Here is a 27,802-nt window from a genome sequence, read left to right on the forward strand (position 1 = left end):
TCAGGGCCTCGCCTTTCTTCCCAGGACAAGAGGTTTTTAATATAGGTACCTCCCTGGCTAATGCATTAGCCCTCCCGGCAGTAGATCCCCTTCGCTTCCTCAGGCATCCCTACGGAACCGGAGGGTGTCTTATGACCGGAGGACAAAAAGTCGGAACGAATTCTGAAGCGCATACACCAGGCCGCAGCTTGGGCCGTGAAAGCTTCCACTGCGGCATCATTTTTTACCAGGTTGGCCATTCGCTGGTTGCATCAACTTCAGGACAGAGTTCCAAGTGCCAATGTTAGGTCCCACCAGACCTCAACAAAATAATAGCGGCAGCTGAGTTCACCGACGCCACTTTAAGCTCAGCCAAATTCGCCTCAAAGGCAATAGCCTCTTCGGTGTCTGCTGTGGATGCATAACTGGCAAACCAACTGCAAGCGTAAGTGGAAGTTGGTGGTGGCCCCTTGCTCAGGAGAAAACCTCTTTGGAGCAGCCTTAGAGCCGTACGTGGTGGAAACCCGAGACAAGAGAAAGGTGCTGTCTACTTCCTCCAAGGGGTCAGATTTTCGACGTACCACGTTCCCCAGAACTCAGACCTTCCAGCCGGACAACACCCCTCGCTTCAGTCGCAATCAGAGAACGTATCCTCATTGGGAACAACAGTAGGACTGCCAACCCAAACAACAACAATTCTCGGGTAAGTGGCCCTTTCGAGGAGGAGGAGGTTGCTTATTCAGGCACTCTAAGTAACTGCATCCACTCCACTCCCATTGGAGGTCGTTTGACCTTTTTAAAATCCAGATGGGAGGAATCAACTACCGACACCTGGGTCATCAGGACAATATCATCAGGCTTTCGCCTCAAATTTCTCTCCCCCCCTCCATTGTTTTTTGTCAGCTGTCCAACCTCTTGTGACACATCTAAACAGGCCCTGATGGACTCAGCTATCCATCACCTGATGGACATCAGAGACATAGAAAGTGTTCCATGGGATCAGCGGGGGTCGGGCTTCTACTCCTGCCTCTTTGTTATCCTCTTGGGGGGGTGGGAGTGGAGAGCAATCCTCAATCTCAAGCTCCTGAACAAATTCATCCCATACAGGCATTTTAAGATGCAGACACTACATTCTGTTCTTCAGAGCGTCCAAGAGGGCGATCTCCTCTCTTCCATAGACCTCATGAAGGCTTACCTCCATATCCAAATTTGGCCTCCCATCGCCAGTTCCTACGTTTTCTTATTGCAGTGAGCACTATCAATACCAGGCCCTACCATTTGGCCTTTCATCGGCACCAAGGGTCTTTACTAAGGTCCTGGCAGCATTGGCAGCCTTCCTCCAAGCCTTACCTATGAGGGTCCAATGCTACCTGGACGACATTCTGATTTAATCTACCTCCGTCCAGGCGGCCGAACAAGATCTTCAAATCATGATGCAGGTGTTGCAGGAACATGGTTTGTCCATCAACCTGATCAAGAGCCATCTTTCTCTAATGACCCGACTGTTGCACCTCGGGGTCATCATCGACACAGTCAGCTGAGAAGTCTTCCTCTCACAGGACCGACAGGACAGCATCAACAAGCTGATCAATAGAATTCAACTAAGTCACACTGTTCCACTCTCCCCCCTGTCCCAGTTGCTTGGGAAGATGATTTCATGCATCAAAGTTGTGCCATGGGCACGCCTACATGCACGCACCTTGCAATAATTCCTCCTCCCCTTCCAAAGAGAGGGGATCAGTAATTCTGCCTGCAGGGTACTGCTTTCTCCACGGGTGCTTTGATCCTTTCGATGGTGGCAGTCCCAGGCCATCACAAAGGGTCATCCCTTTATGGTGAGAGACAGAATTGTAGTGACCACTTCACGGCTGAGGAGCGCATGCCCAGGGCCAGATGGGCCAAGCACACTGGCCGTCTTCAGACAGGTCCCTTCCCATCAACCTCCTGGAGCTCAGGGATATTTTTCTCGCCCTGAGAAGTTTCCGGAAACTAGTGTCAGGGTCCCATGTGCTAGTCATGACAGACAATATAGCAGCCAAGGCTCATGTCAACAAGCAAGGGGGGACCAGATCCAGGGCTTTGATGCGGGAGATGGAACGTCTGGGGAAATGGGCAGAGAGGAACCTCCTGTCTCTCAGGGTGGACCATATTTTGGGGGTCGACAACTCCCCAGGCAGACTGTTTGAGTTGGACTTGTTAACCTCTCGGAATGGAGAATCCATTCTCTCCTGTTCATAGAATTGTCCCACATTTTCGGAACTCCAGAGGTGGACCTCTTCGCCACTCTCCAGAACACACAGATAAACAGGTTTTTCTCCAGATACCCAACCCAGGGAGCAGAGGGGAACAATGCACTTCGGAGCAAATAGCCCCCAGGTCTCATCTATGCCTTCCCCTCCCCCTTCCAATCATCCCGGCAGTCATCCGGAAGATGTTGGAGGAAAAGGCGAGCTGATTCTGCTGGCCCCACATTGGCCCAGGAGACCCTGGTTTGCGGACTTGGTGAACCTGTCTGTTCAGAGGCCTTGGAAAATCCCGGCCTCACGGATGTCTCTCAGTCAGGGGGCCCTTCTGCACCCGGAACCCTGATGGTTCCAGCTGATCGCTTGGCAGTTGAGTGGAAGTTGTTGAGGGAGGGCAACCTTTCAGATACTGTAATTAACACAATACAGGCTTCACGTAAAAAGTCTACAACCCAACTTTACGATGCCACCTGGAGGAAATTCAGTGACTGATGTTCGGAGAGAGCCCAGAACCCATCTTCAGCATCTGTTCCAGAGATCGTTCAGTTTCTCCAGGACAGGCTGGACAAGGGCCTCGTGCCTAACACCCTCCGCACAGAGGTGGTGGCCTTAGCTTCGGTAATTTCATGGGACAGGTACACATCCCTCTCCCACCACCCTTCAATCCACAGATTTCTGAGGGGAGCCTCAAATCTGTGACCACCCATTGTGCATAGGTATCCCACTTGGGACTTGCCTAAGGTTCTCCAAGCTCTCTCGGGCCCTCCTTTTGAGCCCTTACGGCCAGTAGGTCTCCGTATTTTAACTCTGAAGATGTCCTTCTTGGTGGCTATTATGTCAGCAAGGAGGGTGTGTGAATTTCTTTCGGTAAGGCCAGATTTGTGTACGTTTCATGACAACTGGGTGTTTTTGCATCGGGACCCTTCATTTGTACCGAAAATTAACTCTTGGTTTCACAGGACTCAAGACATTGTACTCCCTGACTTTTGTCCCAAACCCCAACATGTATTGGAACATCAGTGGCACACATTGGGCATGAAAAGGGCACTCAGGATTTATATCAAACGGACTGCACTTTTTCATAAAACTGAGTCAATGTGTGTGTCTTTTCAACCTGTCTCCTTGGGGGTCTAAGGCCTCATCTTCCATGTTAAGTAGGTGGATTATAGCATGCATTTCTACTGCATATGAAACTCTTGACTTGCCAGCTCCCAAGAAACTGACTGCACACTCTACCCGGAGCGCAGCGACTTCGACAGCTTGGGCCACACAGGCTCCGATCGAGGAAATTTGTAGAGCCACTACATGGACCTCACCTTCCCCGTTCATCCGACATTACTGGCTGGACTCCTTTGCATCTGCACAGGCAGAATTTGAATGAAGGGTAGCCCAGTGGATTGTTCTTGGGTCAGATTAAGAGGACCAGCCGATTCCCTCCCTTGGGCATGCAGGCTTTGGTATGTTCCAGTGCTGGATGTTAGAGCAGTGTGATAGAGAAGGGGCATTGGTAGACTTAGCAGTGAACTCCCTTTCTAGACACGCTGCAATAGAGCCCAGCCCCACCCTGTGGCCATCTGGTCTAGTATTCTCAGGTAGGGGGGCGGTTGTAAGCTCATACTGTTTGTTTATATTCCAGAGACAATCCTAGTCTGCCAAGACACTTCACCAGAAAAGCTGGGGCTCTCAGTGGAGGTGAACTTTTTATAGTGGCAGACTCAGCTCACGTCATAAGAGGGCAGAGTCATACCCAATGCTGGACTGTATCGCAGTGTGTCCAGAAAGGGCGTTCACTGTTAAGTCTACCAGCGCCCCTTTTCAACAACTTTATTTGGCTGTTAAATCGGCAGTAAAATATAATAGTCACATGCTCTTTTATTTTCTTAAGAAGCATTAATAACTTGTAATCTCTAATGGATAAAGTCCATTATTCTCTATAATGGATAAAGTCTCTAATGGATAAATTCCATTAGAGATTAACTGCCATCAATAACCAAATCTAGTCATTTCAGAGACTCAGTTGAGCAGTTTATCCTGTATAAGGGTCAGGTGTTTGAATTAGACCAGTCCCCTTGCTTTGCAAATTAACTTTGCAAATTAAAGTTGGTATTTAAAAAAAAACAACCCTGCTAGATTCTTCATGCCTTGTGTCTTTCTGGAAAAAATGCTTTACTGAAATCAGAAATGATATTATAAAAGTCCTGTTATTTCAAGTGCAATAAATACTGTACAGTTGAGTAGCTCACAACAATAAAACCATAAAATGAAAACTAAAAATCCAGTACCTTCTGGGATGCACCAACAACCAGCCATAGACACCATCACTCTACCCAGCATCAGGTAAAGAATCAGGTCTTGATGACCTTGTGGAAGGCCAAAAAAGGGGGCATGGGATTTGTTAGAAATGATAGTCACCTAACAGTTGGGTTGGCAATATATAAACCAGGATAGTCATTTAATACTGAGAATGTTATAATTGTGATTGGCTGAGGTTCCTCCAACGGCCATAAGATGGAGCCAGAAACTTGGTTTGTTTTTCCTTTGGATTTCCTTTTCCTTTTGCCTGATCGTCATTCTGTTTGAATTGCTGTGAGTCTTGCAACTATTCACAAACTCCGTTTATTGAACTTTGTTTATGATGCTGGTAAAGAAAAGGACTTCGTTTTTGGATTATCCCTGGACTGATTATTTTGAATACTAACTGCTTTAACCGCGTATGATTTGGACTGTTTGTTGGACTTTGTTTACCCGTTTACAGGAAGTAAAACTTACATTTTACTATTCAATGTATCTGTGTGCTGGTTGTGTGTTATTCCTCACCACTCTCACTATGTTTCCCTGAGTGCACTCATTCTCCTAATGGGGAATACCTCAACAGGACTGCTGGATTACCAGGGAAAGAGTATTTCACAAGGTAAGGGCAGCCATATGCCCAGTAATGGCAAAATTTCAGGAAAGGGACCTGGAACATGCCTACCCTATCCAATCTAATATTGCAAGTAAAAATGGTTTTCACTTGTACTAAACAAGATGTAATTTAAACAACCATTATTCTGGGACTTCCGAATCAGTGAAAATCATTTTTTTTCTTCCTGGTGTTTTCCAAGAAGTGCAGGGTCCATTTTCTTGTTCTCTTTTCTTTTCAATTCTATTCTTTTCACAACTGAGCATTGATCCATTGGTTGCAATAGGAACAGGCTGAAAGTGACTGGCCCCAAAGTTCACCTAGCTGGCTTTCATGCCTAAGGCAGGATTAGAACTCCCAGTTTCCTGGTTTCTATTTTGGTGCCTTAAGTGCTTGGTCTCTGATTCAGTGTAAACAACTGGTTAAAAAAGCAGAAAGCCTATGATTTGGTCTGCCATTTTTGAAGCAGAAAAGGAAGGGAAGGGAAGCATGCAGTCCTGGAATTTACATAGTATGGAGCCATTTCTCATGTGAGAACCAGGCTGCTGTTTTTATTTAGACTAATGGGTAGTTTCTGTAGCTTAAAGCAAACTCTTGTGTATCATGTCTCTGCTCTTCAGGCTTGTCTAAACAAGAACCATTTGTTGCTGTCCCAAAATGTGTGGCACTCTATATAAAACCTCCAAATAGGAAAGATACTGTTATTTTCCCCAGAGCTGAATGTAAAAATCCTTGAAGGCTACAAGTTAAAAAAGAGAGAGCAAAACTACGTAAGTGTAAATTCATTTAAAAGTACATTGCAAAGTGAGAAAATATATAATAAGCTGGCATTATTTTGCATCTGAAAAGAGTTTCTGTAGATATAACATTTTTATATTTGCTATATGCAACTTCGTCATATTTGAAATATTTAAAAATTAGCCATGGTTATGTCTTGTTTAGAACCAACATCTGAACTAGTTATAATAGGTTGTATCTGCAAATAAATAAGCAAATAAATGTAGGTTGAAAAGAGAAAGAAAAGAATTAAAGGAACTAAAGTGTTAAACATGGACAAATTTCATATTTCTGATCCTGTGTTCATTTTCTATTCGTTGAAGAAAATGAATTACAATGGACTAGAGAGATCAATATGTTGAGGGGTTTTTCCCCCTTCTCCAAATAACATTTAAAGCTTTACCAGCAGGAGGCAACTTCCTGCCTTACAATACAGGAAGCTAACCCTTTATGGCCTTTAAAGCTCTCTGGTCTTTAAAAAAAACTTGCAGCTTTAATTAAAGGGCTATCTGAAAGATCTCACTTGTATTTTTAATCTTTCAAAGTTCTCCAAACCATTCTGACAAACGTGGGATTTCTGAAGAGTGATTCCCTAACCTGACAGCTTAGCTTAAAAGAAAAAGTCTTCATTAGCAAAGGAGAACTTCTCACCCTGTGTGCCAAGACTAGAATCAAACCCATGTCTTCAACTGTTCTGAACACATAGAAAAAGAAAGTCTGCACAATGAGCTTTTTTCAAAAAAATACAGCAGCTGTGAGTAGGAAATGGTTTTTTTTATGGTTCCTTCCTACACCAAGTCATAACTCAGTTGTGGACATCAGGATGTTCTTATCTTTTTCTGTTTAGTTTGCCTTGCACATTTGCCACATAAAATAGTAAGATTTGTACATTACATCTGTAGAATATTTTTGTGGCATTTTACAATCTGATGATTCTTAACCCTGTAGCAATTAATTTGAGAATTGCTTTGTAACACATTGCCTTGAGGATATTTTTGGATAAGAAAGGGGGAAAATCTCTAAAATCCCAACTGGACTCTGAACTGGATCTTTCAAAAAGCCAGTCCACAGACCTGATCTATCAATTTGTATTTATCCATGAAGTTATGTGTTAACAGGATTGGACAGGTTCCCCAAATTTTCTTCGGCAGCCATTTGAGTTCAAGCTGCTGAAATCTATCAGTAAATTCCAAAGTTGATGCAATTTTCCAGTATCCAATGTGAAACACTGTCTTAAGTCGCTTTTTTCAACGTTGTTGTAACTTTGAATGATCACTAAATGAATGATTGTAAATCAAGCACTATCTATATAATATCAAAAGTGATAAATTCGGTATGAATTGAATAATCCATGAAACAGGTTTACTGTGAACTTCGTATATGGATGGAATTGCTGTTTGTAATGTCAGAAAACTGAAGTGGCTCACCCCAATCCTTTTCATAAGACAAAACTGTTCCTGGGCCTGGGTTTAGGATGTTTGTAGAGCTCCTGTCTTGTTTTTGACTAAATGTTATTGTTGCTGTTTTATCCTATGAATTATGTTTTAATTGTATTTTTAAATTGTTGGAAACATTGTAAGCACCCAGAGTCTTTTTGGGGTAGGGCAACTTTAAGAATCAAGTAAATAAGTACATAAAAATAAAACTGCTTTTCTGCTGACGTGCACTTTGGGTTTTCAAAAATAAAGGCAAAAGACTGTCATTAACCTATTTGCAGTTATGCTACTTGCCAAAAGTATTTTACATTGCCAGTAAGATATATATTGGGATGGGGAAAGTAACAACTAATTTAATTAAATTAATTAAATTAACAGTTATTTGCTTTCTAAGAGTGGAAGTGTTCTGGAAAAACAGTGCTGGAGAATATTGTTATTTTTATATCTACGCTGAGCTTCTTTCTTGTCTTAACTCTAATCCCACACATCATGTCAAATTCATTTCCCAAGGTCTGTAAGGGAATACGGAGAAGAAGAAAGCATATGAGTCTATGGTACAAGCTACTTGATCTTTTGCTGACCCAGATTATAGGACTTGAAGCACCAAGCAGCACCTGCACTTCATTAAGTCTTGAGTTTTTGGAATGATTGGCATTGCTACTAGTGTAGGATTGGTGGCAAATGAAGTTATCATCTGTTACTCTTTCTCATGTTTAGTATTATGATTTAATCATTCAGGTGGAGAAAAAGAATCTCTTTTCCAGTTAGGCATTCTACGGGAGCTTGAAAGTATCAGAAGGAGAGACCTACCTAACAGATGGACGTGTCTAGGCTTTCAGAAATGCTTACCGTATTTGCCGGCGTATAAGACGACTGGGCGTATAAGACGAGCCCCCAACATTTCCACTCAAAATATAGTTTTTGTTATATACTCGCCGTATAAGACGACCCCCACTTGGAGGCATGTTTTTCAGGGCAAAAAGCACATCCTCTCCCTTTCTTTGTGACAGCCCCGCGTGCGTGCCATCGGGACTCCAAGGGTGGGGGATGGACAGCTGCCAACTGTGTGTGTGTGTGTGTGTGTGTGTGTGTGTGTGTGTGTGGTGTGGAGGGTAATTCCGGCTATCTCTGGCCTCTGCTCGGTTTTTAAAGTCGCTTGGCCGGTTCCCAAGTCGCAGCGCGCGCTGGCCGGGAGACGCAGCCCGGGTGGCAGCTCGGTGCAGGGAGGCGGATCTTTCTCTCTTAAGTGAGGAGGGGACAAGAGGAGGGACGGGATGGGACAGGGGCGGGAGGAGGTCCCTCGCCTTCTTCCACCGCCCACCGGACCCTTTTCTTCCCAAGGGGACCCTGGAAAGCAGCTCGGGAGCCGGGTGGCCCTGCCCAGCGGGGTCCCATCAGGAACTTCCCGAGGACACCCCCGCCCCAAGCACAGCCCTCCCGGTCTTTAAAGAGGGAGGGAGAAGTGGGAGGAGCAAATTGCCGCCCCGCCCCGCTGCCCAGAAGGAGGGGCACCACAGTCCACCCCCACCACCTTCTCCCCCCACTCCCCAGGCCATTACGCGGCTCGGGGCTGGCTGGGCGGCGGCCCGCCAGAGACCCTCCCGCTCCACCCCCACCCCACCTCCAGATTGGCCTCTGCAAGCGCCCGAGCCGGGCGGAGGGTGGGGGGTGGGGGGAGGAGGAAGAAGAGAGACTCCGGCTGGGCTTGAAGGGGCTTCGCAAGTTGCGGAGCTCCACCCCGTTCTCTTGCACCCAGTGACAACATATTTACCGGCGTATAAGACGACCCCCACTTGGAGGCATGTTTTTGAGGGCAAAAAAAGTCATCTTATACGCGGCAAATACGGTAATTTTGCTTTGTTGGAGTATACAAATTATTCTGTCTTGTTAGTCACTAGCAGCAATGGCATATTCTATGAGAGTTTTATTCATTTAGTTTTGGAGGTGGCACTGAGGTCATTTACTATATATGTGGGGATAATGCATCCAAGAAAATGGGTAGAAGACCTGCTGACCTTTTCAGTGAACAGTAGGCAATTGGTAACAAATCATAAAAGTTCCAGTTCATACCTCCATTCCTTCCCTTTGCTTTTTAGTTCTTTACACTTAGTATCCAGAGTGTCTTCTCAGGGCGGCAGTTTGTTCCTTCATGGGCAGGCTAGTATTGAGTGAGGTTCAGTGAGGTTGCTCTGTGGTTCAGAATTATAGTTCTGGTCCTTGACACTGATACACTTTTTCTATAGAATTAGAGGGGAAACTTGATGCCAATTGTTGTTAGTGCACGGATCAGCAATAAGGGAGCAGATTTCTGTATATATAGCTTGGTGGTTATTGGTATAGCTTGGTGGTTATCAGTGTCTATTTCCTATTCTCCACAGTTGATGGCTTGCTAGTTGTTCTACAGTTTATCCACATTTATTTTAAAACTGATACATTAATAGCAGAAAGGCAAAAATAGGAAGAGCATATTCTCTCACACTGTGAAAAAAAAAATGCAGCCTGATATCAGATTAATCCATGACCAAAATGAGAAACAGATGGAGCTTGTCTTTCTAGTCCAAAAGAAAATAGTTTCCTCTCCTTTTCATCATAGGTAGAAGAAAGAGTCAAAAGAATATAAAGGTTGATTTGTTTTGTATTTGATAGCAACTGTTGCTGGAACTTTTTCCTGATGGCTTCATAGCTTTTCTACAATCTATTTATCTGAGTATTTGTTTTCTTGGAAATCTGTTTTTGAACTTTTTACCTTGATGTTTCAGGAGCCTGAGAAAACATTGATTGAAGTCATCACTGCTGGAGGAGATGCTACCAATGACTAAATCTAAAGTTTCACACTTTCCAAGAAAGACTTTGAATGTTGGTTCAGAGTGTTCAGTAAAGCCACAATACAGTTCAGTGTTTCGGATGCTGCTGCTTTAACCACAGTCTATCTATCAACAAGAGTTCTGAACAGATTATAAGGATTGGAATACAGCTAGTCCTCGACTTATAATAGTTCATGTAGTGACCATTCAAAGTAATGGCACTGAAAAAAGTGACTTACGACCATTTTTCACACTTACAACCATTGCAGCATCCTCATGGTCATGTTATCAAAATTCTGACACTTGGCAACTGACTCATATTTATGATGTTTGCAGCATCCCAGGGTCATGTGACCACATTTTGAGACAAGTAAAGTCAATGGGAAAGTCAGATTCACTTAACCGTGATACTAACTAGTAGCAAGAAAGGTCGTAAAATGGAGTAAAACTCACTTAACAAATGTCTCACTTAGCCACAGAAATTTTGGACTCAACTGTAGTTGTAAGATGAGTGCTACCTGTAGTGCTAAGGGAATCATAATATTTTCCTGCCCATTGTAAATATCTGCTTTTAAGAGATATTGAAATTTAAGTGAGATTGTATTTTAGGATTAAATGGCTACTATTTGTTTTTAGGATACTTTTGGATGGAGGGCAGGGTATTGGTGTTGATGATGATGATGACGATGACATTTCTGAATTCTATGATGCAATGATAGATAGTTGTCAATAGAGGGAGTATAGTTGATAGGATTTTTTTTCCATTGCAGAGGTTAATGTTTTATATGTGGTTTGCTGGCCTCTGGTGGTTCATGAACAGTGCTGGAATTCTCAACTGAGCCCAAATTGGTTGCATTCCTGAGCAACTGCTCTGTTAGACATTTCAGGTTCAGCTGGGGAAGCATTACATAAGTTATTTTATAGCAGATGAAAAATAGTTCTGGAAAATGGCTTGTAATAGACTTTCATTTCAATGGATGGGTGGGTAGGCGTATGTTACAGCCATGTACATTTGCATGTAAGCAAGCTGAAACCTTGAGTAGGCTATCTAAAATTGATTTCTAATTCTCTATGGAGAAAGAGAAACTTTAATCCATGAAAAGTGACCATAAGATTTTCTTCCTGGAATTATGTTAGCTGTCCATTACACTGTTGAGAACTTTGCTCTGCTTTTTCAGCCAAAACATTGTCAGAACAACTGATAACAGTTTTTACCACCCAATAACTGACACTCAGAAGATGAGTCATATGGCAATCCCTTTCTTAGCTTATGTATACCTGTTCACCTTGATGACCCACGACTGTTGTGCCAAATCTGCTATGAATCATATTGTGAAGTATGTGAATGACACGGCAGTGGTGGGTCTTATCCGGAAAGACAGTGAAGATGCTTATAGGGAAGAGTTGAAGGCTCTGGTGGACTGGTGCAATAAAAGTAACCTGGTTCTAAATGTTAATGAAACAAAGGAGATCATTGTAGATTTTAGAAAGAGCCAGCATGGTCATACTCCACTCAGTATCAAGGATGCAGCTGTAGAAGTGGTCAACAGTATTAAGTATCTGGGGGTGCAGATAACTAACAATCTTAAGACTAGGCACGCACGCCCCCAACTACCTCAATTCCAACTACTGCCGGCCTTAAATGCAAACTACTCAATGCAAGAAGCCTCGTGAATAAAATACCTGAATTTCTCTTCCTCCTAAATATGGCTAACTTCGACATTATATTTGTCTGTGAAACATGGCTCAATGCATCTCTCCCGACTCCATTACCACAGTAAGAGACTATCATGTTTACCGATCAGATCGTGAAAATCGTCGAGGAGGTGGTGTTGCTATATTCTATAAAAAATCCTTACATCTAAAAAATATCCAAGTTACCCAGGAGCTTGCCCTTCCTGAAACCATCATCTGTGAACTATCCTTAAATATCACATTCGATTCTTACTATGTTACAGAGCACCTGATTATGACATCGAACATGTAAACAAGCTAAATACATTACTAACATGGGCTGCATCCTGCCCATACCCTTTTATCCTTCTTGGTGATTTCAATCTACCTCATATTGACTGGACCCTAAATGATTGTACAACTGAAATCATACACACAACCTTCTACAATGCTATTACAAATCTGGGACTGGAACAACTAGTAACCAACAACACTAGACTAAACAACTGCCTCGATCTCATCTTCTGCAACAGTTTGAATTTAATTTACGGAATACAAACTAAAGAACCCTTTTCCAGTAGTGACCACAATATGATTGAGTTTTGTCTCAACATACGTCCACACAAAAATCACCACAATGATGTAATCCCCAATTGTAACTTCAAAAAGGCAACTATGATCTTATAGACAACGATCTCTCATCCCTTGATTGGCAATCTCTATTCACTGGATGCAATACCGTTGAAGACCATTACAACATATTTTTACTTGAAGTCAAAAGAGTCATCAAACTATATGTTCCAACAACAACTCCCAAAACAAAACAAAAAGCAGATTACCCATATCAATAAGGAAACTTCAATCCAAAAAGAGATCACTCTGGCGGAAAAACAAATCTGGTCACGTTGCCAATTTCAAAAACCGATACAAAAATTTATGCCACCAGATAAAGACCGAATGCACCAATTATCACATTAAACAAGAGGAAAACCTTCTAAGCACCAATTCCACCCGTGCTTTTTACAATTTTGTAAACAACAAACTAAAAGACTCAAGGTCCATCCCTCCCTTGATAGGACCTGATGGTAAAGACTGCAACGACGACACCATTAAAGCCAACATCTTTAACACATTCTTCGGCTCAGTATTTGTAAACAGCAATGGATCATGCCCAGTATTTCCCAGCCGTACCACAGATAACAACAATGATCTAATACATATCGATTTCACAGAAGACAATGTTGAAAAATCACTACGCAATCTAAAACCATCTCTATCTATTGGACCGGATGGAATATGTGCCTACTTCTTAAGAAAGCTATCCACTGCCATAGCCAAACCTCTAAGCATAATCTTTGAAAAATCTTTCAGGACCAGCTCCTTGCCTAACCTATGGTCACAAGCCACAGTCATCCCCATCTTCAAAAAGGGAGACCCAAGCCTAGTTGAAAATTACAGGCCAATCTCCTTATGCTGCGTCACCTGTAAAGTCATGGAATCAATTATTAACCAATCCATCATCCTCCACTTAGAGACAAACAACCTACTCTCCAATAAACAATTTGGTTTCAGAAAAAAACTATCCTGTAATCTGCAACTCTTACACTGCAAAAACATATGGACGACACAACTCGACCAGGGCAAAGCAATAGACGCAATCTACATAGACTTCTGTAAAGCCTTTGATTCAGTAGTACACGACAAACTACACCTAAAAATAAAATCCTATGGTATCTCTGGACAACTGAATAACTGGATAGAAGCATTCCTGTCAAACAGACAACAAATGGTCAAAATCAGGAGCGTCCTATCAAATCCAGTACCTGTCAATAGTGGTGTCCCCCAGGGCAGTGTTCTAGGACCAACTCTCTTCATACTCTACATAAACGACCTCTGTGATCATATTAAGAGCAATTGCGTTCTCTTCGCTGATGATGTAAAGCTGTTCAATACCACAGACAATACTGCTACCCTACAAAAAGATCTTGACTATGTATCTGAATGGTCAAACAAATGGCAACTTCAAATCTCAACAAATAAATGCTCTGTCTTACATATTGCCAAAAAATCAGAAAATAAAATACAAGCTGAATAGTCAAGATCTTGTTGATGACCCAAGCTCTGTAAAGGACCTTGGAATACTCACCTCTAATGATCTAAGTGCTAGAGCCCACTGCAACTACATCGCCAAAAAGGCATTAAGAGTTGTTAACCTAATCCTACGTAGCTTTTTCTCTGGTAATATCATACTACTAACCAGAGCATACAAAACATTTGCTAGACCAATACTCGAATACAGTTCATCAGTCTGGAACCCTCATTACGTATCTGATATTAGCACAATTGAGAAAGTCCAGAAATATTTCACAAGAAGAGTTCTCCACTCTTCTACTCGTTGTAGAATACCTTATGCCACCAGACTTGAAATTCTAGAACTAGAAAACCTTGAATTACGCCGTCTTCGGTCTGACTTAAGCATGGTATATAAAATCATACATTGCAATGTCCTACCTGTCAATGAATACTTCAGCTTCAACCATAACAACACAAGAGCACACAATAGATACAAACTCAAAGTAAACCGCACCAAACTTGATTGCAGGAAATACGACTTCAGCAATAGAGTGGTCAATGTCTGGAATACTCTACCCGACTCTGTAGTCTCTTCCCCAAACCCCAAAAACTTTAACCTTAGACTGTCTACTATTGACCTCACCCCTTTCCTAAGAGGTCTGTAGGGGGCGTGCATAAGCGCACCAACGTGCCTACCATCCCTGTCCTATTGTTTCTCTTATTCTTTTATTTTTCTTATATGTACCCATTTCATGTATTCACAACTATGTATACACTTATACTTATTATCTTGTAAACAATTGGCAAATCAAATAAATAAAATAAATAAAAAATAAATCTGAACTGGTCTCTCCACACGTCATCCTTAGTGAAGCATGCAAACCAGCATCTGCATTTCCTGTGTCGGTTGAGAAGAACACATCTCTCTTCTTACGTCCTGGCCACTTTTTGCAAAGGCACATTTGAGAGCATTTTAACAAACTGCATCCCTGTTTGGTTTGGTAGCAGCAATGCCTCAAATAGAAAGTCCATTCAGAGAGTGTTAAGGACAGCTGAGAAGATTATAGGAAGCGCGCTTCCTGTTATTCAGGATACTGCTTATAAGCATTATGTGCTTTGGCATTGTCAGAGACCCCACACACCCACTTTGTGGTCTGTTTCTAGTAGGACTAGAAGGACTACCACATTCTGTAACAGCTTTGTTCCCTAAGCCATCTGTCTGTTAAATGTGCAAGATTCATTTTTCTCTCCATGTACATGTATACATCCGGACTAGACTGTACTGTTTCCTTTTGTCATATAATATATGTGGGTATATGCATAATTTTGCATTTATTTTGGTACGTTTATGTAGCGTATATTGGAGGTGACCTTTTGAGAACTGTATGCAGTGAAATTTCATTTTAAGGTATGCCGATTAGTGTACATTCAAAGTGACAAAGTTTATTCTATTCTATTCTGTGCCATTCTCTATTGTACACAAATCACTGAACTCTTATTGTCAATGATGATCTTCTAAAAATGCTTGTCCTTCTATTTACAACATTTAAATTCAGTTGCTGGGGCTTCTCATAGTTGTCTTTCCTCTTTTTTAACATATGTAAAATACACGTCTTGGCATTTGTTGGTACTAGGCCATCAAAACATACTTAATTAAAATTTGACTTGGAATCAAACTTCTAGATTTCCTCAGCACAACTAATTTTCTTGGCCGCAGTCCTATATATTATGGTGATTTTCATCGCCTTCTTCCAGTTTTTTTTTTTTTTTTTTACAATCTACAAAATATCTCCTATGTAGATGCTAACAACCTTCTCTGACCCTAGTTTGAGTTTGGCAAGATTATTTAGGTCAAAGTTTCTCAACGGAAGCACATCTCTCTCCTCCTGTCCTGGCCACTTCAATAGCTTGAAGATTTGTGGATTTCAACCAAGCTGGCTGGAGAATTCTGGGAATTGAAATATATATATCTTCAAGCTGCCGAGATTGAAAAACACTGATTTAGGCTCTATATTGCTAACCTAGGATAAAAAAATTAACTGAGCTTTGCAGAAATGCATTCTAGGTTTACTAGTCTACTGATAGGGGATTGTATTGTTACATTCCTCTTCTGCTGCTGAGTGCATTTCTGTGCTAGGACTGGAGGATGAGGTTTTCCTTTTTGGTTTGCTTGCTTTACGGGGAAGCATCAACTTTTGTAAATTTGCCTGCATCTAGTTAGTTCTTTTTTGCAATGGAGACCAGCCTAGTGCAATAAGTACATGGCTGAGAGGGACTGATGCAGATTCATAGCAGGTAACCACACATGTCATTTGGGCCCTTTCCACACACTTATTGGTTCCTTCATCAATACCAGTCATTTTCCCTTTTCTTGTATTACTATGTCATACCATAGCATAATATAGTAATGAAACTTTGCCTGTCCTCAGGGAGTCCACCTTTTAGTATAATTGCTTTGCTTTATTGTTCAGAGTTGTAATTTATGCAGAAATGCTTGGCTGAGAAATAGTGACTTTATCATTGAATGGAAATTTGAATCTGGATCTAGCAGTCCTCTTAATCAGTATAGTACAATGGAACTTAAATCCCGACACCTTTGATACATTTAATCCCTAATCAGAAGTTTCTTCCTTTTAATTATGTGGATCCTTTAAGAAGTTTGTCTTCTGGAATTTAGCAATTCAGGTCATTTTCCAAAAACAACACTTCTTTGCAAAATCCTAAGTGTGGCCATTTTTTTTTTCTTTGAAGGAATGAATAGACTTTTCTAGGAAAGGCAAATTAGAAAATATCTAGAGATATTCCAATATAGGCAACTCATTCACTCTGGGGAATTGTGGTAAAAATAACCACCCCATAAAACTGTGACATTGCTGTGATCCTAATTCAAGATTGGGATTATTTTTATGTCCTGTATAACAGAAGAAAAAGATAAGGAATCATGATGTGGTGTGTATGTAAAATATGATTATTATTTTTGAGTTTCTAAAATGTCAGGCAAATTGTATTGGGGTTTAGCTAGCTAGGCAATCAACCCACTGTTGTTGTGCTAAGAAAGGGCTTAAATGTTTTCAAAACTGTTATCAGATCTTAATACTGATTGGCACATGTTCTAAACTTTCCCTAGAATAAAACAATAATGTCCTCTAAATACTTGGCCCTCAATTTAATATGTCCAACTGACATAACTAAGAGCAAAAGAATAGGGACCTTTAAGCTCAAAACATCTGGAGAAAAAGATGCCTAACTGGGTTATCTCATCTACTATATTGGTTTTGTGTACATTCCCCATATTGTGTTTGTTGGCTTGTAGACAGATGTCCGAAGGGTAGAATCTGTTCTTAGGGAGTAAAAGGACAAAACTTCATTCAACCACTCTTTCTCTTTTGCCCTCCCTGCTGTTCGATGAAAAACTGTTTTGGATCTTGGGAGATGCTTCTGATTAGTGCATTCTTCTGCCCTTCTTTCAAGGGTTCTGGGTGCTTTTTTGCTAGATGACAGACATTTCTAAGTCATAGAACTGTGCTTCTTGGGAAATGCTTCAGTTACTGATATGTGCCTTTTTTCTTAAGGAAAAGGATAAGTTTATTTGGAATGTATAAATTAGATAAACAGTTGAAAAGACTAACTGTCAGAAATCCAGAAGCAAAATTAACTATGAGGGAAACATTAAGTTTCCAAAACCCAGCTTTCCCTGCTGTTAAAATTTTAAAATGAGATATCAGTTTTGAGTAAGAATTTGTGGCCAAAGGGAAATATTAAACTGTTCCACTTTTGAAACAGTCTTGCACTTTGGGAAATAACACTAATGTATCTTATTTATATAAGCATTTTATTTAATATTGCAATTATTTCCAGGAATTCGAGGGAAAACTAGACTTCCTTTAATTTTTATCCTCACCACAACAATCCTATGAAGTAGACTGACAGATAAAAATGCTGGTACAGAATCAACTAATAAATTCCTTAGACAGGTTACATTCTTCATATTTGAAGCTTGATAGTTAATGAAAGCCAAGGTCCTGATTTGTAGAAAAGGTACTTTTCCAGCATGCCTTTGGGATAATCCACACATATGGGTTGAATCTGCCTTTCTGCCCAGAGACTGAGTCATCAATCTTTGACACGCCTCTTCCTGTTGGGGCAGGAAGCCCCCTAGCCCCAGTCAGGACTCAGTCTTGACCCTCTAGAGACATGGCAAAGGTTGGCTCCAACAATTTCAGCAGAAAGCAGCAGTTTAAAGTGTGGATTCTCCCAAAGATTTGCAAAAAGCCCCAAAGCATCCAAAACATCGTAAACAGGCAGCAATTGGATATCCTGCCTGCTCTGTTTTTTCGCCGCGATCACCTCAAGCATGTCATTTTGATCCCAGGCTTAACCAGGTAGCTCCGGAGCAGCTGCTTTTGCTTTTGCAACCTCCAGCTGATTTTCGGGGCCGGCAGTGGCCATTTTGGCTACGTGACGAGATGTGCAGGCTATCCAGGAGACTGGTAGAGCCGCCACTGTCACAGCCCAGGGAAGGCTTCCTTAATTCCCTTTGGAGCAGCAGGATTGGAGGATCGAGAAAGCTCTCCTCCCAGCAATCTGGGCAATTGCAGCATGGAGCCCACGATGCTAAACGATCCAAGCAGAGTCCCAGGAAGGCCAGATCTGCAAGTAAAGAGGCTGCTAACAAGATAAAGGCAAAGGCCTCTTCAGTCCAGAAAGCACACAAGAGCAGAGGAAAGAAGGCAAAAAGCATTGGAAAAGCAGTTCTCCAGAGCTCAGAAGCAAGCTGACCAGGAGAGGTATTCCCCCTCCCCCCAACCATGGCCTGTTAGTTCCTCCCCTCAGCAGCCATTAGGACAGGGCTTGCCTGCACTTTCCGGGGCTTGGTCACCAGAGGGAGATAGGGAGCAGGAATTTATCCCTCCTGCTGAGGAAATCCAAATTCAGAGATAACGTTTTGATTGCATGCTTCCTCATCCTGCAGAATTGCAGACCAGAGACAGGACTAGATCGCCTGAGGCCACCTTTACTCCAACTGCTGCGGGGATGCGCTCAGCAAAAAGAGTGGCTCCAGAATTATCAGAAGATCTCAAGGTCCTTATTGCTGAGGCCATTTCTCATGCGGTAGCCTCCTCCCTGAGGGAGAGGAGCCATTCTTCCCCCAGATCTGATCCTCAGCCATTACAGTCAGTGCAATATCAGGCCTCCATGGGTTCCTCCAGGCACCAGAGAGAGGCCTCTCCAGCCTACTCCATCAGAAGCAGGGCATCTGGGATGGAGGAGGAGGTTCAGGGAGAACAGGGGTTCTCAGAAGATGAGGACCTATCACCTGATCCACCCCCCTTCACAGGTCTGTTTAGTCCGGGGTTGTTTAAATCCCTCCTCCACAAGGCTAGGACCACTGCCCAAATTGATCCTCCGCCCACTATACCAACTGCTTTAGCAGACACTCAGGGGCCTAACAGCAGGGTTTTTTCTGAACCTACAATTCTCCTTCCTTGTCCCAAGTTATTTTTGGATGTAGTTCAGAGGCAATGGGCACAGCCAGGATCCTTCCCCACTCTGGGGGGAAATGATTTTTTTTCCAATATGGCTCCTCTGAGTCACTTCAACTTCCCCCTCTAGACAAACTTTTGGTGTCCTTGGTCTCTCCCTCTGCAATTTTAGGTGACATAGCAGAGGCCCTTAAGACAGAGGACAAAAAGGCAGAACAAAATTTCCGCAAGACACACCAGGCCAACGCCTGGGTGGTTAAAGCAGCTGCGGCCACCTCCTTCTTCACTAGGATGTCCCTCTTCTGGCTCCACCAATTATAGGCTATGAATCCCACTGAGGAAATCAGAATGTATCAGGACATCAACAAACTAGTGGCGGCCGTCAAATTTGCGGCTGACTCCTCCCTGCATGCAGCCCGATTCTCCACCAGGGCCCTGGCCTCCAACATCACTTCTCATCTGCTGTGGCTACAACAGCAGATGTTAGAACCATGGCCTCTGCTCCCTATACGGGTTCAAATTGGCACAAATTGGATGTTTGGAGGGCTCTTCGCAGGTACATCAAACGTATATCAATGTTTCATAAAACTGAAGCCCTGTTCATCTTGTTTCAGCCGTCTTCAATGGGCACTAAAGTCTCTTCTTCAACTATAGGCCGCTGGACCCAGGTCTTCTAACACCCAGACGGGTAACAGCTCACTTGACCAGAAGTGTAGCTACCACAGCTGCCTGGGCAACCCAAGCCTCACTTGAGGACATATGCAGGGCGGCTACATGTTCTTCCCCGTCTCCATTTGTAAAGCACTACAGACTGGACACATACACCTCAGCAGAGGTGGCCTTTGGCAGAAGAATGCTACAGCAAGTGCATACAGACGGGAGTGCACAGGACCAGACTTCTTCCTGCCCATAGGGACTGCCAACTTTGGTATGTCCCATATGTCCCAAAGGCATGCTGGAGAATAGGCTTTGGCTTACCTGAACGCAGTTTCTCAGCATGCCTTGGGATAATCCACTCCCACCCTGGCAACCATCTGGTCCAGTGGGAGGCAGAGCCAATGCTACAGGAAGATGATCAAATGGCTGCGCCTTCGTTGTGACTGGGGCTAGGGGGCTTCCTGCCACGACAGGAAGAGGCGTGGCAAAGATTGATGACTCAGTCTCTGGGCAGAAAGGCAGATTCAACCCATATGTGTGGATTATCCCAAGGCATGCTGAGAAACTGCGTTCAGGTAAGCCAACGCCTATTCTAGTTCATTTGAAAACAGAGCTTGAATTCAGCTGATGGCTTCAAAGTAGCTATTCTACTTTGGAAGTAGAATTGAAATAACAAGGCAGATCCCAATAGAATAAATGTTTACCATGAGATAAATATATCCATGCACTTCATTTATTTATTTAACAGTACAGTACTTAGAAGATGCTCCAATCCATAAGGACTTTGGGTGGCATGCAGTAATTTAAACTATAATCAGAGACAAAACAATTAAAGTAATAATGATAGTCAATTAACTATGATGATCATCCAAACAAAGCTAAGGACCCAAATCTTCCTGGAATTGTACCAATTTAACTTTGATAAAGCAAGGAGCCTTGGGTTGCTGGTACTTCTTGAGGTGAGAAGTAGAGGAATCCTCCATATTAAATGTTAAATTTAATTGATTACTTTTTCCTCTTTTGTACTCTATTTTTTCTTTTTTTGTGGTGGTTAGGGGTGAAAGTAAGTTTTTGTTTCATTTTGTTTATTTTATTGTTTGTATTTTATTTTTATGATAAAACAATAAATAATATTTAAAAAAAGAAGTAGAGGAATCCACTGTCAACAGAAAGCCTGTTGTTTGCAGCATACGCCTTGAACTAGGGGCCCCCAACATGTGGGCCATAGCCCACTAGTGGGCCATGAGGGGTTTGCAACCAGGCCGCAGAAACAGCTGTCAAGCATGCATGCATCTTCACTTGCATAAACAGGTGAGCATGTGCACGCACACTCCCTTTGTGTGAGTGGCAGTCAGTCACAAGTGCATACTTGCACAAATGGAGCTGTGTGCATGGTACTTGCCATCCGCTCACATGGAACTATCTCCTCCCCAGCCCGCCGGTCCACAAAGCTGGAAACATTGAGGAACTCTACCTTAAACCATAAATAAAGTACAAGAACTTTGAACTGGTTGGAGTCATCTTTTATCTGGAAATAGCTAAAGGAAGTTTGAGCCTTGTGCATGAACTGTGAGTCATTAGTTTATAACTTGCTTGGGATTTTCCCTGTGTTAATTTTACGCAGATTATCTGCAAAATAAGCTTACATTTCTGTTGTTTTTTTTTACTGCTATTACATCAGTGACTTTACCCCTGTAGAGTATTACTTTTTGTTGAAACAGTTCCGGGGTGGGAAACCAGATTTTTCTACTTTTACTCAGATGAACCTTTTTTTTAAGAAAATGGTTTACAGTGAAGATTCTAATTGAGAACGAGAAAAAAAAAGTAGCCTCTGCCAGACAGCATCTTGGAGTTTAGCAAGCGTTAAGCACAAAGTGTCCACAGCCCATTTGTCAATCCGGCTATTATGTAGCACATTCATATTTGCAAAGAATTCTGTCCATGAAGTCCAACCGGATTCTTTGGAAGAGGCCCAGGATAAACTAATTCAGGAGCCCCCTCCCCTGGTGTCTGAAAGTGTCCTCGGATATCAAATTTATATCAATCACAGGAAGTCTTGGCAGTCAAACCAGTCACTTTTTCCCCTCACATCTGGAAGTAAATTTTTTTCTGCTTTAAAGGTCACAGGCATCATGGGTAGGGCATGGATTGAGGGCCATAGAAAACATGGGAAAGGAAGAATAAAACTAGATTTCCACCTTTTTAGAAACAGTTATTTTTAAATGGCCTGGAACGCAGCCAAACTACACAACCCTCTTTCTTTTTTACTCCCTCCTCCTCCCTTCCCAGTTTACATTTGTTGCTGAATGAAATGTGACTACAAGATTATTAGTTTTTTGTGCGCTCGATCTCTTCTTGGAATTTACGAGTACTTTTGTTTGCTGAGAACAATATTTTTACAACAAGATGGATTCAGAAATACATTGTGTCCCATGCTGTTTGTAATTTAGGGTTTGTGCTGTTTTTCAGCTTTCACAATCTTTTAAGTACCTCACATATTGTATTACTCAGGGAACTTTTCTTCTAAAGTGACTGATAGAGGTGTGTGTGTGTGTGTGTTTCTGTGTGTTAATGGATGCTTGTGGCTTTTCTTTCCTGCATGACTTGAAATCTTAAGCATTTAACTTAAAGAAATGGAGGAAACACTTCATCTTCCAGTCTTTCCTCCAGCCCTTCAAACAAGAGCTTGGGGAAAGGTTGTAAAAACAGAACCTTTTGCATTTGATCTACAGGTATTTCTTACATTAGACAAGGGAAGTTGTGTGCTGAAAGCTACAAAATCTCTGAAGCCTGTCTTGAAAACCAGTTCCATATGAATGGGAATCAAAATTGGCATGAGGTTAATATGTGCCTGTAGAAAAAAGGGGATTATAGAACATTAGGATGAAGGGAGGGAGGTGTTTTGATGGCCCAGTTTTAGTGGTGAATAAGTGCAGTTTTAATTGTTATTATGTAAATCTGATTTATTTTGATATAATCTGAGATATGTAATAGTTTCATTTGTAGACTGATAGTTATATAAAAATAAAGCAGATTTGGATTATTTGGATTGGCCAACTATAATATAGAAAAATTAATTTTAGCCTTTGACCCTAAACACTTCAGTATTAACACAAATATATTTTGGAGGATTTTTTTTAGGGGTGGGGTGTTAAAGCAGTGTCAATCCCAACTGTTATTGTACCTCCAAATTTTATAAGATTACAATATGAACAATGAAAAACTCTGTCTGAAAAATCAGTTCTAGATATTTAAAAAAAAGTTCTAAGTATCAATTCTAGGTATTGAAATTATTCAAATTTAGATCGATGTCCATCTCATATATAACTGCGAGCAGCTTACAAACAGAGACAAATACAAATATAGTAAACAAAAATGCAACAATTTAATAACAAGGAAAAAATGTAGAAAGCATATTATAAATACAAAAATATATAACATTTGCAGTAGAGGTAAAAGCTTTCTATCCATCAAAACATACAAGATACTGCACCAGTTCTACGACAATCGTGGTTCTCCATGGCTTTGGCATAACTGTATTTTTAAGGCCTTGAAAAAGGCCAACAGGGTCAGGGCCAAGCTGACTACTAGATTGATGATGTTTCTATCAGGTGGATGCCACACCAGAAAAAGCTCTCCTCTTGGACCCTGCTGTTAGGCAACACTTCCTACCTGACAGGACCTATAAGATACCTCTCCTGCTAAACTTGTTTTAATAAATAATAATAATAAATAATAATAAATTCATTAGTTTTACAAGGTATGGGCAATTTTTTTTAATAGATCATACTTCTGAACATTTCCAGCACATCTAGCCAGTATCTTTATTTCCCTGCCAAAAGGAACACTAGTCATAATTTTCTTAGCTCATTTAAGATGAGAGATGTAGTCATCAGAGGATAGGTTGAGTATGTATGGTTCAAGTTCAGAAACTGTTGACTGGACTATTAATATAAAGTTGTGGCAGTTCCACAATGATTCTACTTCTTTCCTATTCTGCCAGGAAGTAGACAGTCCTTAGTTAAACGGTCTTATTTTTCTAGAGTAGTGTTTAGGTGTACAACAGGCAATGACTCATGGCTGTAAAGGCATGCTTGTTTGTAAAGTAGATCCAAAGGATGCTCAATTAAATTCATTACTGACCAACAGCTATTTTACTTTCTTCAAAAAGGGAATCCAGCCAGCAGTTTAACTAAGCATTTAATCTTCAGGAACCCCCTTATATCATTTATCATCATATATTGTTTACTCTTTAGATTCAGATTCTAGTGTTGCTACTGGTGCATCAGTTGTAACTGATAAACTTTTGCTACTGGAGGTAGAAAGCAGCTAGCAATAGTAGGTCTGACTGTAGAAAAATACCTTTCTGTAAACCTGCCTCTTCAAGAAAGCATTATTTTGCTCCACATAGACACTTTTTAAAAATAATTTCCTCTACTTTGACTGAGTTCAACTTTTGTTGTCTCTTATTAACGAATGCCTGTAAGAACTTGAAGAAGCAGAATTTAGCTTCACCAATTTCCCAAAACAATTTAACAGAAATTGGGCAATGGTTTGTGAAAGCAAGCATATCAGTAATGTATGTATTCAGTCAAGTCTGTAAAATCAGTTTAGCTCAAGGCAATCTTTGACCCAGTATCTAATCTGATTGAAAGAGAGCTATTTTCTGCTGCCTAAATGATAGGAGGAGGAATGGGAGATCGGGAGCTGGCCTGTGGTTATCAACACACATAAATTTTTTTTGTTTTCTTCAAAAGTGTAACTTCACTTTTTTTGAAAACAGATTAATAGTCCCTACATTCAGATGCAGTGACTTGAAAAAATAGGCAAGGACTAAGGAGAATATATGTGATCGTCCATACCTATCCATATATATCCATAAATATAATCTCTGCCTAAAGTATGATGCAAACTTTGTATTATACATTCGTTATTTCATTTACCAAGAAATGAGTAGGAATATTTTAAGTTGGATGGCAGTAGCCAGGAAATTATCTGGTTTGTTTTATCACAAGATAACTCTTTAGAAAATCTTATCTTTCCATCACAGGAGTTTCTTATTCTTAGAATTAGGACATTGAGTACATGACTGTTTGAATGTAAATTAAAAAAAATATTCCCAATATTAGGATGATTTAAGAGCACATATCAGAGAAATTTCAATAAGAATATAAATATACCTGTTCCTAGTCCTACCTAGAGCAGCAATTTTATGTCATATTTCAAATCCACCGGCTGCAATGTGAGCCTTATTTTGAAATTCTTGTGAAACAGTTGTGAGTCAACCATATTGTTTGCTTTCCCGTCTATTTAACTGTTATATCCTATGGAGATTAATCTGTTTTCCTATGCATATTTGAAAGAAAAAACTAAAAGTATGTTAATTAGACAAATTTTCCCTATCGGGATCTGTGGAGAAATAGAAAGAAAAAGCCATTTTTATGTGACCTTTCTTATAGTTGATACAAAAATTCTTAGAGACAAGATGTTGAGTACAAAGATGATTAACAGTTCTTCTGTAAAGGAGTGGTTCTTTGGATTTTGCCGTACTGTTCAACCTTGCTCAGACTATATTCATGCTATTACAATGCTCTACTCTTTTTTTTCCCCCTTCCGTAATTGGACAGGAATCTGCTAAAGAGAGACACAAATCTTCTGTTTCACAATGCAGTGGTTTTAAAAGAACACACTTCTCACCTGATTCCACTCAAGATAGGGGATAGTTTTATGGGGGTTGTGATAGAAGGCAAGTAGCTGTGCCTGGAGCTGCTACTGCCTTCTTCAGCAGCTCAGTTTCTCTTAATTGTAACCAAAAGCCATTTTTAACTGGACTGTTTCCAAATCTCATGTAACCCCTTATCTCTGATCTATATTCCGGAAGGTTAATGGGATAGTAAAACCTTCTTAAAGATAGATAAATGTGTTCCAGTTTCCTCAGGGTAGTTCTCTACTAAAGACGTTTATTTTCTCACCCTGCCGAGGTTAAGCTCCCCACTAGTGTCATTATTAAGTTTTCGTGTGTTTCTCTGCTTTGATGCTAATCTTTGTGCTTGCATTTAATTCTGTTCTGTACAGCACCAATGTGGTTATGAATTATTCTGAAATTGAGTCTAAGGTTCGAGAAGCAACCAATGATGATCCATGGGGACCTTCAGGACAGCTCATGGGAGAGATTGCCAAGTAAGTAATAAGAAGATAAGAAGAACTTTATTGTCATTGTACAAGTACAACGAAACTGTGGATGCACTCCAGCAACTGTTCGCAATACAATAAAACCAGAGCACTTAAAGATGAAGATAAGAAAAATAGAGTAAATGATTCGGCTCCGTTGAAAGATACATCTTTAAGTATATATGCCACTGCTGCTTCATCGCTCCTGAAGGATATAAATAAATTAGGGAGAGAAGTGTATTAATTATGAAAAAGAATGACCACAACCAACTACTTTTAAATACAGGTTGTCCTCGTTTAGTGACCATTTGCAGTTACAGTGGTGATGAAAAAGTAATTTTTTGACCGGTGCTCACATTTAAGCCCTTCGCAGGACTGTAAAGCCAGTGAAGATTATAAGCATGGTCCTCTTTCACTTAGTAACCATTTTGTTTAAATGACTAGTCCCAATTGTGGTAACTAAACGAGAACTACCTGTGTTCCTTTGATTAAATAGCACGTAATGTTTCTTTTGGACAAGGATCTTGTAATGCATTTCTCAAATAGAAATATTGGGGCTCCTTCACAACCATATTTTCCTACAAAGAACACATGAATGTCATGTTGGACTAAAATAATAAAGGTTCGTTTATTTTTATTTTTTTCATTATTGCCAATGGAAAGACATTGGCATTGCTAATTCTGTATATGAAATACTTCTGTATAAATGGTCCACAGCTCTTAATTGCTGATGGGAGGCTTAACTCAGAGCAAGTCTGCCACCTGCTGTCCGATGTAAGTTCTGACATAAAGTAGGACCATTGATAATTCTCTTTCTCCTTCCTTGTTCTTCCTCATTTTCATCTTTTTCTTTTCTAGGGCTACTTTTATGTATGAACAGTTTCCAGAGCTTATGAACATGCTTTGGACACGAATGTTAAAAGACAATAAAAAGAACTGGAGGAGAGTTTATAAGGTATGTATAGTAGTGACTTTTTGCATTCGTTTATTAAAACCTTAATTTTAGTGTAAACTTAAGATTGCTGAAAAACACATCTGAATGTTTTAATTTTACCACAGTGTCCTCTGGCAATTAACTCAGTTTTGTGCGTTCATTAACATAATATCCATGCTAAACTTCACAGGTTTCCAGATCCTCTGTGTGCAATTAGTAGAACTTGATTTTAATCAAGTTAATTCTTTTTCAGTACACATTTTTAAGAAACTGGTCTGCTTTGAAAACCAAGGGATTTTGGGAGGGAGGGAGCTGTTGTTGTTTTTATAAAAAGGATTTTAATTGAATTCCTTCTAGCAATTTTGACTTTTATTGCTTAATAAAAACCAAATAAGGGATTCTCTGTAACTTGGTCTTCTAAATCCCTCCTAGCAGTCCACTATTGAGAGACCCAATTTTAAATATTTGTTCAGAATGTTCGTTTAAAAAAATCAATTTGAAGTTGTTAAAGGAATGTTCGACATTTATTTCTGATACCTCTTATATATTCTGTTTTCTCCCTCTCAATGCACAGGCATTTATTACATTTTATATATTTTTTCTTTCATCTTACTGGGCATAGAACCAGTTGGTTATCTTTTGTTTTACTCCCATTATTGGCTCAATTCA

The 27,802-nt window shown here is 40.9% G+C and overlaps 1 protein-coding gene across 1 annotated transcript in view; it reads left to right on the forward strand.

Moving 5' to 3' along the window:
* CLINT1 (clathrin interactor 1) overlaps positions 1 to 27,802 on the forward strand; it is an 83,850-nt gene that overhangs the window by 23,990 nt on the left and 32,058 nt on the right. The window contains exons 2-3 of the mRNA XM_026682152.2: positions 26,104 to 26,208; positions 27,058 to 27,154. Of these exons, the coding sequence (XP_026537937.1) occupies positions 26,104 to 26,208; positions 27,058 to 27,154 (202 nt within the window). The remainder of the gene's footprint in view (positions 1 to 26,103; positions 26,209 to 27,057; positions 27,155 to 27,802) is intronic.

Source organism: Notechis scutatus, chromosome 2 (genome assembly GCF_049901735.1).
Source record: "Notechis scutatus isolate UNSWTSFEM ecotype Mainland chromosome 2, rNotScu1.2, whole genome shotgun sequence".
In the NCBI taxonomy this organism is placed as follows: domain Eukaryota; kingdom Metazoa; phylum Chordata; class Lepidosauria; order Squamata; family Elapidae; genus Notechis; species Notechis scutatus.